Below are 12,484 nucleotides of genomic sequence, written 5' to 3' on the forward strand. Positions count from 1 at the left end.
CGACCCATTCCGATGCCGACCCGTCCCGGTGCCGACCACCACCAGCAGCCACCGCTCGGCCCGGGCCGGCACAAACAGTTAACGCCGGCCGGGCTGAAATGTGGCTCCTTCCGGTACCTCCCCGTGCCCGGCCTCGGTCCCAGCGGGGCCGCCCAGCCCCAGCCCAGCCCCAGCCCCGGCCGCCGCCGCCGCTCAGCCCGGCTGCACCGGCTGGGGGCACCGCCGGGACCGGGAGCACCGGGGGTACCGGGGACACCGCCAGGACCGGGGCTACCGGGAGCACCAGGGCTACCGGCCCCGCACCATGATCTGCGGCAGGAGGGCGCGTCCCACGGCCGAGCAGCCCCGCACCCCCCCGGACGTCTCCGGTGGCCCCCGCCGGCCCGGCAGAGCCTTGAAGAAAATGGGTGAGTCCTGGGGCCGGTCCCGGTGGGGGAGGAACGGGAGGGAACAGGAGGGAACGGGGGACCTGACGGGGGCGGGCAGGGGTGGGGACCGGGCTGAAACTCTGCCAGCGGGCGTCCCGGGAGGGATCTCCGTGGCTGGAAGAGTCCCCGAAGTGGATGGGGAGCCCCATGGCAGGATGGGTCCCCATAGCTCGAAGGGGGTCCTCAGGGTAGCCAGGGTCCCCATGCAGGAAAAGGTCCCCGTGATTGTGTGAGGTTCTCACGTGAGGAGGGGACCCCATGGCCATGAGGGTCCTCATACCAAGAAGTGTCTCCAAAGTGGATGGGGTCTCTCATGGCAGGGATGGGTCCCCATGGCTGGGAGGGGTCCCCAAGGTAGCCCCGGAATAGCTATGTATTGCCCCAGATGTTGGGGGGCAGTGGGGTCAAGGTTTGGCCACATCACAGGTGACAAGAGCCCTCCTGTTTGGGGGTATTCGTTGCCCCCAAGGCTCAGCTCCAGCTCTCTGGGACCCTCACCTAACACCCTGCCTCAGTTTCCCCACTCGAGGCTGCTGCCGCAGCACTGTCGGCCAGGGCTGACCCTGCAGCAGCTTGGTGTGGCACAGGAAGGGGAGGGGGTGCCTGGGGGGAGTCAGGGTGCGCAGCCAGGCCCGGTCCTGTGTGGAAGTAGCAGGCAGAGCAGCGGTTGTGCCGTGGGGGGAGGGCTTTGCTCCCACTGCTGCACTGGCCCCGCGTGTGGCTTTGGGCATGCAACTATATGCCCGGAGCTGTGCTTGCTGCGGCCATGTGTCTGCTGCAGCTCTGTGTGTCCCTGTGTCCATCCGTCCGTGGGTCTGTGCATCCACATGCTTGTGCACTCGTGTATCCATGTGTCTACATGTCTGTGTGTCCTTGCATCAGCACATCCATCTGTCCCTGCGTCTGTGTCCGTGCACCCGTGTATCCATACATCCCTGCATCTGTATATCCGTGCATCCCTGCGTCTGTTCATATGCCTGTGCACCTGTGCCCCATGTGCTCGTGTGTCCGAGCATCTGTATGTCCGCCCATCACATGTGCCTAAGTGCCTGTATCCATGCATCTGTGCATCCATATACTTGTGCATCCATGTGTCCACCCATCCAGTTGTGCACCCATGACCTCACACGCCCGCATGTCCGACAATCTATGTGTCCACCCGTGTATCCATGCGTCCATACATCTGTGCATCCATATGCTTGTGTATCCATGCATCTGTGTGTATGTACCTGCCCCCTGAAGGGGTCCTCAATCCTGCACCATGGACAGGATGTGACAGGCAGGAGTGATGGCAGCTGGTGGCTGCGTCCCCAAGGCCATGGCTGGCTGGGGATGCCCCTGCTCAGCCCCATCCCCACCGTTTTCCAGCCCAGGAGCAGCGCCTGCGGCCAGAGCAGGCATACAGGCTCTGGGGCTGTTCTTAAGGAGCGGTTGCCCAAACAAAAGGAGGAAACAACTTCTCTCTGGAGAATAGATGGAAAAGTCCCAGCCCCTCTGTAAGCCCTGGGTGGGCGTGGGTCCGCATGTCCCCTGAGGCCACCCTGTCATCATTCCCAGCCTGACCTCTGCTGCCAGCACCACCCTGGCACCCCCCACGTGGGATTTGTGCAGCTTTTCTAGGATTTAGCAGCTGGGCTCGGCGGTGTGAGCAGGGCTCTGCCACCACGCTGCTAGGCCCTGTCCCCTAGCCGGCCGCACAGTGTCCCACAGGGGCCCGGTGGCAGTGGCTTGTCCTGTCTGTCCTCACCTGTCTGCCCTGTCCCATCGCATCGCATCCCATCCTGTACCATCCCATCCCATATGACACCATCCCATCCCACCCCACCCCACCCCACCCCATCCCATCCCAAACTATCTGTCCTGTCCCATCAGTCTCCTCATGTCCCATGCTGCCCTGTCTGCCCTGTCCTATCCTGTGATATCACATCCCATCCTGTCCCATCCTGTCATGTTTGTCCTGCTCACTCTGTCCCATCCTGTCCTGTCCCATCTTGTCCTGTCATGTCCTGTCTGTGCTGTCCCATCATGTCATATATGCCCCATCTCATCCCCCTCTCCTGTCCATCCCATCCTGTCCTGTCCCACCTCTCCATTCTGTCCCGTTCCATGCTGTGCCATTCTGTCCCATCCATCCCATCCCACCCTGTCCTGTCACACCATGTCTGTCCTGTCCCATCTGTCCCATACTGTCCTGTCTGTCCCACGCCATCCCACGCAGCCCACCCCACCCCATCCCATCCCACCCCATCCCATGGGATGTGTGGAGATGTACACATGCAGGCGTGCACACAGGTATGCACTGAACTCCCTCCACTCCCACCCAGTCCCCACTCAGAGCCTCCAGTACCTCCCAGTGCCCCCCAGTTCCCCTCAGTAGCTGTGCAGGGTGCCCACGGGCTGGTCCCCCCAGGCCTGACGGAGGATGAGGACGTCCAGCGGATGCTGCGGGGATCCATTTTCCGGAAGATCAAGTCCCGGGGGTGCCCCAGGGAGCGGCTCTTCCGCCTGCAGGAGGACGGGGTGACGGTCTGCTTCGAGGGGCGCTTTGGACGCACTCGCTCCCAGCAGAGCTGTGAGTGCTGGCGCTGGGGACCGTCCCGCGGGGGCTCAGGGACCCTGGCCATGTCCTGCACAGCCTTGAGCTGCAGGGAGGGGTTGGGACCTGGGCAGCACCCCAAACCTGCCCATGGGGACCTGGGCGTAAGCCAGAGCTCAGACCCCCACCCAGGATGGGGACCCCGACCCTGACTCCCACCTGGGACCCAGACCCCATCCCAGGACCCAGATCCTAACCCAGGACCTAGCCCGCAGCCTGGGACCTGGACCCCACCCTGAGATCCAAACCCCCATGCAGGACCCCCACCCAGGACCCAGACCCAACCCCAGGACCTGGACCCCTACCCAGGACCAAGTCCCCAACCTGGGACCTGGACCCGCATGTGCAACCCAGATGCCCACCCTGGGACCCAGACCCCAATCCAGCACCCAGCTCCCAGTCCAGGCGCCTTGCCCACCCACAACCCCCAGCCTCCAGGCCCCCCCTCCAGACCCCAGGCTCCAGTCTGGGACCTGCGCCCACAGCCTGGGACCCAGACCCTGACCCACGATGTAGACCCCAGTCCAGAACATGGACTGCTGCCCAGGACCTGGACCCCAGCCCATTGCACCCAGTGCCTCCCAGTGCCTTCCAGTACTTCCCAGTGCACCCCAGTGCATCCCATTACAGCCCAGTGCACCCCAGGCTGAGCCCCCAGAGCTCACACCCTCCCCCCAACCCCCTTGGGACCAGCACAAGGTCCTGCCCCCATCCTGGCCAGACTCTGTCCCTGCTCCCCAGCGTCACTCGTCTCTTTCCACCCCCTCATCTGGATGAGTGCCCAGAGCTGGCACCGCTGCAAGACAGCTCCATCCCCCACTGGCGTCCCTGTCCCCATCCCCACAGGGGACAGTGGCCACTGCTCCTGTCTCGCCTGGGATTAGCGGGTTAAGCCCGGCTGCAGCATCAACAGAGGCCAAACCCCAAGTCCCTCGAGGTGCCCCTGGGGACACGCGGGGTGCTCACCAGCAGCCAGGATGTTTTGCAGGATGCTCATGGGTGGGGAAATGCTGAGGGACCACCTCCATCCCCGGGGTGGCCCTGTCACCACACCTGTCCCTGCAGTCTCTGTGATGCACATTGAGGGGGTGCGTGAGGGACACCAGTCAGAGGGTCTACGCAAGTACGGTGCCGCCTTCCCCGAGCAGCACTGCTTCACCCTCGTCTTCAAGGGCAAGCGAAAGAACCTTGACCTGGCTGCCCGGGGCGAGGAGGACGCCCGCCACTGGGTGCAAGGGCTCACCAAGCTGATGGGGCAGCTGCAAGCCATGAGTCAACCGGAGAAGCTCGACCAATATCCTTTGTGGGAGGCTTGGGGACAGGTTGGGGACAGCTGTGGGGGTGATGCTGGGTGGTTTCCTTACCCCGGTGTAGCTGGATCCATGGGGTCCTTCAGCGAGCAGACAGGAACAAGGACAACAAGATGTCTTTCCGAGAGGTGAAGAGCATGCTGAGGATGATCAACATTGACATGGATGATGTCTATGCCTACAAGCTCTTCAAGGTACTTGTCCAGTGCTCCATCACCCACTGTCCCCTGCTGCTGTCACTGGGAGGGAATGCTGGCTCCTCCTCTGCCTTCCCAAGTGCAGAGAACTGTCAATCACACCCAAAGCCACCCACCATCATCAAAGGTTGGGTCCATCACCAATGGTTGGGTCCCATCGTGAGCGTGAGCTCATGACGGGGTGGGGTGAGCTGCCCCCACCACTGCTGTGTAGGTCCCCAATGTATGACGTTTTCCCCCCATGGGGTCCTGTCCCCATGATCATCTCCCGAGGTCCCTTTTCAAGTGGGGAAGCTGAGGGATGGTGCTCTGCTCTGCTCCATCCCACACTGTAGGGTCAGAGGGCCATGGGTGGGGGCACAGAGGTGACATGCCTCCCATCCCCCTCGGCACAGTCCATCTCTAAGCCCTCATGCCAGTAGCTGAGCCCCTGCAAACTCATCACACACGCTGCCCACCCCAGGGGACAGGCAGGACGAGATGGGGTGGCCGTACCCCTCCCTCCCCACGGGCAGGGGACGGTCCCTGAGGTTGGGCTGTGGCTCCATCAGGAGTGCGACCGCTCAGGCGATGAGCGGCTGGAGGGCCGGGAGCTGGAGGAGTTTTGCCGACGGCTACTGCAGCGGCCGGAGCTGGAGGAGCTTTTCAGGCGTTACTCGGGCGAGGACTGCATCCTGTCGGCTGAGGAGCTGCAGGATTTCCTACGGGATCAGGGCGAGGATGCCAGCCTGCGTCAGGCCCGTGCTGTCATCCGTGCCTACGAGCTCAATGAGAAGGGTAGGGCTGAGGGTGCTGCCCAAACGGTGGCATGGATGCTGCTGGAGCCAAGGGAGGTCACAGATGGCATAGGGATGGGGGTCTGCTTAGTGGTGTCACCCCCCAAGCTGCTATGGGTTCCTCCAGAGCTTGGATGAATCTCCCCATGTCCCTTACCTGGGGTGGCACCCGGTGTCAGCACTTTTGTTGGCGCCTGGTGGATGTGGCACTGTGGGGACTGGGGATGTGAAGTGGGGGTGGAGAGCAGGTGGACCTCCACATCTCCGGGGTGATACAGTGCCAACCCGAGCACCAATGTGGCACTGCCAGGGGACATCCATGTCCCTCGGGTCCCACCACGGCAGGGTGAACGTGGCACTAGAAGGACAGAGGATGTCAGGGTGGGGACAGGGAACTTCCACATCTCATGGGTGCCACCATGCCAGGTCCAGGGTGAATGTGACACTAGCAGGATGAGTGACATCAGGATGGAGATGGGACACTCAAGGGAACTTACGTGTCCCCTGGGTGCCACAGTGCCAAGTTTGGGGTATACATGGCACTGCTGGGACACAGGGGACACCCAGGTGAGGACAGTCCCTGGTGTGCCACCCTACCAGCGGCATGCCAGCCCTCTGCAACACCCTGCCACTGTGTCCTGCAGCCAGGCAGCAGGACCTGATGATGCTGGATGGCTTCATGATGTACCTCCTTTCGGCTGCTGGTGACATCCTCAACCAGGAGCACACCAAGGTGCACCAGGACATGAGCCAGCCCCTGTGCCACTACTTCATCTCCTCCTCCCACAACACCTACCTGACTCGCAACCAGATTGGTGGCACCAGCAGCACCGAAGCCTATGTCAGGTGGGTGCCCCTGTCAGATGCTCCAAGCCTAGATGACCCCATGGTTCAAGGGTGCCAGGGTGGCACAGGGACTCATCCAGCGATGGTGCGGTAGCAGGGCACTGATGGCAGGATGCCGTTGCGTGGAGCTGGACTGCTGGGAGGGCTCCGATGGGGAACCTGTCGTCTACCATGGACACACACTCACCTCCAAAATCCTCTTCCGTGATGTCATTGAGAGCATCCGCGACTATGCCTTCAAGGTGAACCGGGTGCTGGCAGCCCTGGGATGGGTGCTGGGTGCTGAGCGCTGAGTGCTGAGCGCAGCCTGTCCCCTTCCCCAGCGATCACCCTACCCTGTCATCCTGTCCCTGGAGAACCACTGTGGACTGGAGCAGCAGGCCACCATGGCCCAGCACATGAAGGCCGTCCTGGGGGACATGCTGCTGACACAGCCACTGGAGGGGCAGGACCCCCATGACCTCCCATCCCCAGAGGTAAGGCCACCTGCCCACCCACCATCGTGTCCCCATATCCCCTCCGAGCCCTGAGCTTGGCCCTTCCTCCTGCAGCAGCTGAAGGGGAAGGTCCTGGTGAAGGGCAAGAAGCTGCCAGAGCTGTGGCATGAGCCCCAGGGTGTCACATCCCTTCCACACAAGGAGGAGGAGGAGGAAGAGGAAGAGGAGGAGAAGCTGCAGGAGACAAGCAGACAGCGGGTAAGGGGCTTTCCTAGAGCTATGGTGCTGGGGAACCATGGCATCGTGGTGGCCCTGGAGGACCACAGCATCGTGGCAGTGCCATGGGACCACTGTGTCCCAGCAGTGCTGGGCCCCGGGCAGGTGGGCACTGCCAGCATCCGCTAACGCTGCCCCGCTCTCTCCTCTTCCAGTCGCTGCAGTCACTGCAGGAGATCAAACCTCTGCAGGTGGGTTGTGTGATGGAGCTGGGTGGGCTGACAGGTTGGGTACCATGGGGGTGGCGAGTGGCTGTCACTGGCTGGCAGAGGGGTCTGAGCTCAGGTACTCCTCAGCTGTGCCTCTCTCCTCCCCCATTGGGCTGGGTGCTCCATTTCTAGGGTCTCCACCATCTTGGGGTCTCCGTTGCCTGGGGAGGGGGTGTTCTCCATTGCCTCAGTTCTCCATCACCTCAAGGTCTCCATCACTGCAAGTTCTCCATTGTCTTGGGTTGTCCATCACCTTGGGTTCTCCACGGCCTCAGGGTCTCAACCTGCTTGGGTCCTCCATCATCTCAGGGTCCATCACTCTATTGTTTCAGGTTCTCCATCACTTTGGGGGTCTCCATGGCCTTGGGGGTCTCAGCACTCAGCACTAGCAGGGTAGGGGAGTCTGTAGACCCTTAGGCAGGCAGGTGGCCACCAGAGCCAGGGTGGCCCTGACACCACGGTGGCCCCTGCAGGCCAAGGACGCATCACAGGTGGCCCCGGAACTGTCAGCCATGGTGGTATACTGCCAGGCTGTCCCCTTCCCTGGCCTGGCCCGTGCCCTGCGCCACCCTCGGCCCTATGAGATGTCCTCCTTCAGCGAGAGGAAGGCTCGGAAGCTTATCAAGGAAGCGGGTGAGGGCAACAGGGTGGGGGTGGGGCAGAGGGGCTCCATGCTCCTGACCTCACTGGGATGCGGGATGGGGCTGGGACTGGTGGGCTCTGTCACTGGGGTGGCTCCGTGGGTGGTGGTCACGGGTGTGCTGGCCTCAGCTGGGCTGCTCTGGTCTAGGGGCAGAGGACAGGGTGAGGGTCACAGGTCCAGGGTCAGGGTCTGCCATAAGGGTCTGGAGTCAGGGCTTGGAATGGGGCATCTGGGTCCAAGGTCAGGTCTGGGGTGTGGGGCTGGCATTAAGGTCAGGGTCAAGGTCTACGGTCCAGGGGGTCAGGGTCTGGGGTCTAAAGTAAAGGTGTGGGGCCAAGGTCAGGGTCCAGGGCCAGGGGTCTGCGCTCCAGGGCTTGTATTAGGATCGGGGTCAGCATTCGGGGTCTGAGGGCTGGGTCAGGGGTCCAAGGTCAAGGCCCAGGGTCGAGGTCTGAACCTCAGGGTCTGGGTCCCCCCAGCCGGGCAGGCTCTTGTCCATGTCCCCAGGCACACAGGTGCCAGCAGGACACCATCACCTCTGGCAGGGCCCCACGCTGGCACCCACGGGTACCACGGCCCCACTCAGCCACCCCCCCCCAGGCCCGGCGCTGATCCGGTACAACACCCGGCAGCTCAGCCGCGTCTACCCGCTGGGGCTGAAGATGAACTCCTCCAACTACAACCCGCAGGAGATGTGGAATGCCGGCTGCCAGCTGGGTGAGACAGACAGACCCTGGGGGGCACCCCATGAAATGGTACCCCCCCTCCGGAGCCGTCACCCGCCCTGACACCCCATCCCCCTGTCCCCACAGTAGCCCTCAACTTCCAGACGCCGGGCTACGAGATGGACCTGAACGCCGGGCGCTTCCTGGGCAACGGGCGCTGTGGCTACGTGCTGAAGCCCCCCTGCCTGCGCAGCCCCCCCGGAGAGGGGCCCCACCACCTGGCACTGCATGTCAGGGTGAGGGCACCCCACTCCCCCCCAGCCCTGCACCCGGGTGGGTGCCACCTGTGTCCCTACTGACACCCATGACATCCCCATTCCTGACCAGGCGCCACCAACCCCATGCCCAACCAGGTTCCACCCGTGTCCCCTCTGGGTGCCACCAACCCCATGGCCAGCCAGGTGCCACCCACATCCCTTCAGGGTGCCACCAACCCCATGCCCAACCAGGTTCCACCAACCCTGTGTTCAGCCAGGTGCCACCCACATCCCTTCAGGGTGCCACCAACCCCATGGTCAGCCAGGTGCCACCCACATCCCTTCAGGGTGACACCAACCCCATGGCCAGCCAGGTGCCACCCACATCCCTTCAGGGTGACACCAACCCCATGGCCAGCCAGGTGCCACTCGCATACCTTCTCCTGGGTGCCACCAACCTCTCTTGTGGGGACACTGACCCTGTCCTCACATCTGTTTGGGTACCATCGATGTCCCTGCTCTTGGGTGACACTGTTCCCATCCCCATACCTGGCCAACTGCCTTCTCCTGGGAACGTCAACCCTGTTCTTGCACCCACCCATGTGCCACCCAAGTCCCTTCTCCTGGGGCCCACCGCCCCGTGGTGCCCTGTGCTGCTGGCCCCAGCACCCTCTGCCCCCAGGTGATCACAGCGCAGCAGCTGCCCAAGCTGAACAGGGAGAAGGGGAGCTCCATCGTGGACCCCTTCGTGCGGGTGGAGATCCACGGCATCCCGGCTGACTGCAGCAAGCAGCAGACCCACCACAAACTCAACAACGGTAAGCACCTGCCAGGCCACCACGGCCCGGCCACCAGTCCATGGGGACACCCCAGGCACCTGGTCCCCAGGGTACTCCAGCACACCCCGCCCTCAGGAGCACCGCAGGGCCCCCGGATGCCTAGGGGTGCCCCAGGACACCCAGTCCCTGCAGACACCCCAGGACACCCGATCCCTGCGGACACCTCAGGGCACCCAGTCCCCAGGGGCACCCCAGGGCACCCCAAGGCACCCTGGTCTCCAGGGCTGGCCTGATCCTGGGGGTACCCCAGGGCACCCTGATGCCAGGGGGAGGCAGGCCCCTCGGGTACCCAGCACCCCAGGCACCTGCTGCCCCCTGCACCCCAGCTGCCACCCGCAGTTGAACCGGTGCCCAGGGCATCCCAGTCTTCCCAGTACGCCCCGGTCCCGCAGTGCCCTGCCCCCAGCACAGCCCAATTCCCACGGCGGCAGGTTCCCAGCACATCCCAGTCCCTCCCAGTGCTGCTCCATTTCCCCAGTATACCCCACGACAACCCCAGTATGCCCGACGCCCTTTCCCCCGGTATGCTCTACCATGGTCTCAGCAGGACCCCCATTTCCCAGTATAGCCCAGCCCCACTGCAGCACCCACCCCCGCTCCCCGAGTCTGTCCCAGTCCCCACATCCCCAGCGCAGGACGGCAGCCACGCCAGGGCAGGGGTGAGCACGCTGGTGGCTCAGGCTGGTGGCTCAGGCTGGTGGCTCAGGCTGGTCCCTGCGTGCGGGGCAGTGAGCGGTCGCGGTGCCACAGGCTTCAACCCACGCTGGGAGGAGACGCTGAGCTTCCAGCTGCGTGCGCCCGAGCTGGCCCTGGTGCGCTTCGTGGTGGAGGACTACGACAGCACCTCCTGCAACGACTTCGTGGGGCAGTTCACCCTGCCCCTGGGCAGCATGCGGGAAGGTGGGTGGTGCCCACCCTGCCACCCCCTGGGGATGGGGATGGTCCCCCCCCACCCGCTCAGCTCCCATCTCTGTCCCCAGGGTATCGTCACATCCATCTGCTCTCCAAGGACGGGGCGTCCCTGTCCCCCGCCACGCTCTTCGTGCACATTCGATGCAAGAGGCTGTGAGATCCCCGGGGTCCCAGCCCCCCACGCAGGGGACAACATGCTCCTCCATGGGCTGGGCACCCTCCTCTGCCACAGACACCCCGCTCCCTGCGTGGGGACACTGCTCACCTGGCCACGGTGACGGCAGGGCTGGTTGGGGGACTCAAGGGGGCAGGGGACCCCCTCCATTTCCCGTAGTGCCACCCTATTTGCTGGCTCCCTCCTCCCCTCCCTGGCTGTGACCCCGAGGGGACAGAGACACGGTGACAACAAGGAAAGCCCAGCATAGCCCAGGGAGGGTGGGATGGGTGGCAGCAACCCCCAAAATCACCACCCTCAGACATGCTTGACCCCAGCCCGTCCCTGGGCTGCAAGGACAGTACCACCATGAGGTCCCCAAGGGGACCCTGCCACCATGTGCCCACAGCATTGAGCCTCTGCTTGGCTGGGGGCCCTGCTCCCAGCCCCCTGCTCCAGCACTGGAGACAGTCACAGATTTATACCCTGTTGTCAAGCCAGTTGAATAAAGGTTTTATTTTAACAGAACCTGTCCCGGTGTCCCAGTCACCTCCCAGGGCCCGTTGCAGGGGGGAGGGGCAGGACAATATGGGCCTGGGGGGGGGGGAGGGCAGGGGAAGGGCTGAGCCTACCCCAAAACACAGCACTGCCCCGCAGAGCTGCCAAGCACTCATGGCTGCTGCTCCCATGGGGGCTGGGGAGACTCTGAGCAGCCCTCAAAACTGCCACAGGGACAGGGGGAGGGTCCCACTGGACACCCCCCCCCCCTTGCACCCAGCCTCCCCCAGCCCAGGACACCGGCAACAAAGCGGGGACACAGGTACTTGCATAGGTGACATGGGACCCCAAGCAAGGGGGATGCAATGGTGCTGCTGGGGGGGACGTGATGAGCTCCTGGGTCCCCCACTGAGGCCCCGCAGGTCCAGGCCAGGGGGGGCCAAAGGCCCTGGGGTCCGTGGCATGCCACGACGGGGACACAGAGGGACAGGGAGGCATGGGAGTGCATAGATGGGGTCTTGGCCTTGGTGTGCAGCTTTGTAAACCTTTGGCTGGGAGGGCAGGAGCATCTCAGAGCATTTTGCAGACATAGTTCACATCACAGCGGAAGGTGGCAGGCTGCCCGTGTGCTTGTCTCCCGAGATATCTTGATAGGATAAAGGTTTCCATGAAAGAAAACATTTCATTTACCTTGGAGGTTGCCATACCATGAGATGATGAGCCTTGTGGAAGAGGCACCAGGGCGGTTGAGGAGGCTGAAGTCCCGAGGCGATGCAGATGGCGTGTCGCAGGGCAGTCACGTGCATGTGTATCCGTATTTCCATGCTTCCAGAGGAAAACAGCCGAGCAGAGCCCTGAGGCGCAGCAGCAGTGGCAACAATGACGGAACAGCTCCCTGATGCCCGCAGCCCCAGCGTTACAGGGGGTGGCAGAGCGGAATGAGCCCCAGGAGTCTGAGCAGAGCAGGGTGGGCCAGACAAGCTCTGGAGGCAGCAAAGAGCCGAGTCCCCCCGTATCTTTGGGCGTTGCTGCTCCTTGGTGCAGCACTTGCCCTGTTGAGCAAAGGGTTCCAGTCTCCAAGGCTGGGGAGGAGAAGGGACAAGGCATCGCTTGCACAAATAGCCCTTAGAAAGAAATCTCGACGTGCTCCCGGCTGACGGTGCCATCCTCCCTCTCTAGGCACCCATGGGAAGGACGGAGTTTAATGGAGGAGGAAGCAAAGTGGGGGGGAAACAGCCGAGCAGGGGACAGAGCGCAAAACACCCTCCAGGCAGGCAGGAGGGCTCGGCAGCCCGGCCACCGTGTCCCGATGGAGCGCCGAGCCATGCGGCACAGCAAGCATCTACCTCAGACGGCCCTGTCGAGAAACATCACTGTCCAGCAACCTGGAGGTGGCCTTCGGCAGAAGAATGCAATTCATGTCAGTTTGGAACAGGAAAAA

At 63.3% G+C, this 12,484-nt stretch overlaps 1 protein-coding gene across 5 annotated transcripts; it reads left to right on the forward strand.

The window, feature by feature from the left end:
- Nucleotides 1–11,073, forward strand: PLCD3 (phospholipase C delta 3). Of its 5 annotated transcripts, none has more exons than XM_080369964.1 (16): nt 1–407; nt 2,839–3,000; nt 4,090–4,318; nt 4,399–4,528; nt 5,083–5,308; nt 5,952–6,153; nt 6,248–6,395; nt 6,477–6,629; nt 6,705–6,848; nt 7,022–7,057; nt 7,549–7,708; nt 8,319–8,435; nt 8,531–8,679; nt 9,323–9,458; nt 10,230–10,379; nt 10,460–11,073. In XM_080369964.1, the coding sequence occupies exons 1-16, from the start codon at nt 305–307 to the stop codon at nt 10,546–10,548; spliced, it is 2,334 nt and encodes a 777-aa protein (XP_080226090.1). In that variant the 5' UTR covers nt 1–304; the 3' UTR covers nt 10,549–11,073. The 5 variants fall into 5 exon arrangements, with proteins under 5 accessions (XP_080226090.1, XP_080226092.1, XP_080226091.1 ...); XM_080369966.1 differs by having other exon boundaries at nt 6,251–6,395; XM_080369965.1 differs by lacking the exon at nt 10,460–11,073 and having other exon boundaries at nt 8,264–8,435; nt 10,230–10,365.
- The last annotated feature ends 1,411 nt before the right edge of the window (nt 11,074–12,484 follow it).

This window comes from Falco punctatus, assembly GCF_963210335.1.
Source record: "Falco punctatus genome assembly, chromosome: 19".
NCBI lineage: Eukaryota > Metazoa > Chordata > Aves > Falconiformes > Falconidae > Falco > Falco punctatus.

What these genes read in the sequence shown, in the direction of transcription:
- PLCD3 (XM_080369962.1), top strand. Translation starts at nt 305, where the DNA reads ATGATCTGCGGCAGGAGGGCGCGTCCCACGGCCGAGCAGCCCCGCACC. An exon ending in TCCGCGACTATGCCTTCAAG is followed by an intron (nt 6,396 to 6,476) that starts GTGAACCGGGTG and finishes CCCCTTCCCCAG; the next exon opens with CGATCACCCTACCCTGTCAT. An exon ending in GAATGCCGGCTGCCAGCTGG is followed by an intron (nt 8,436 to 8,530) that starts GTGAGACAGACA and finishes CTGTCCCCACAG; the next exon opens with TAGCCCTCAACTTCCAGACG.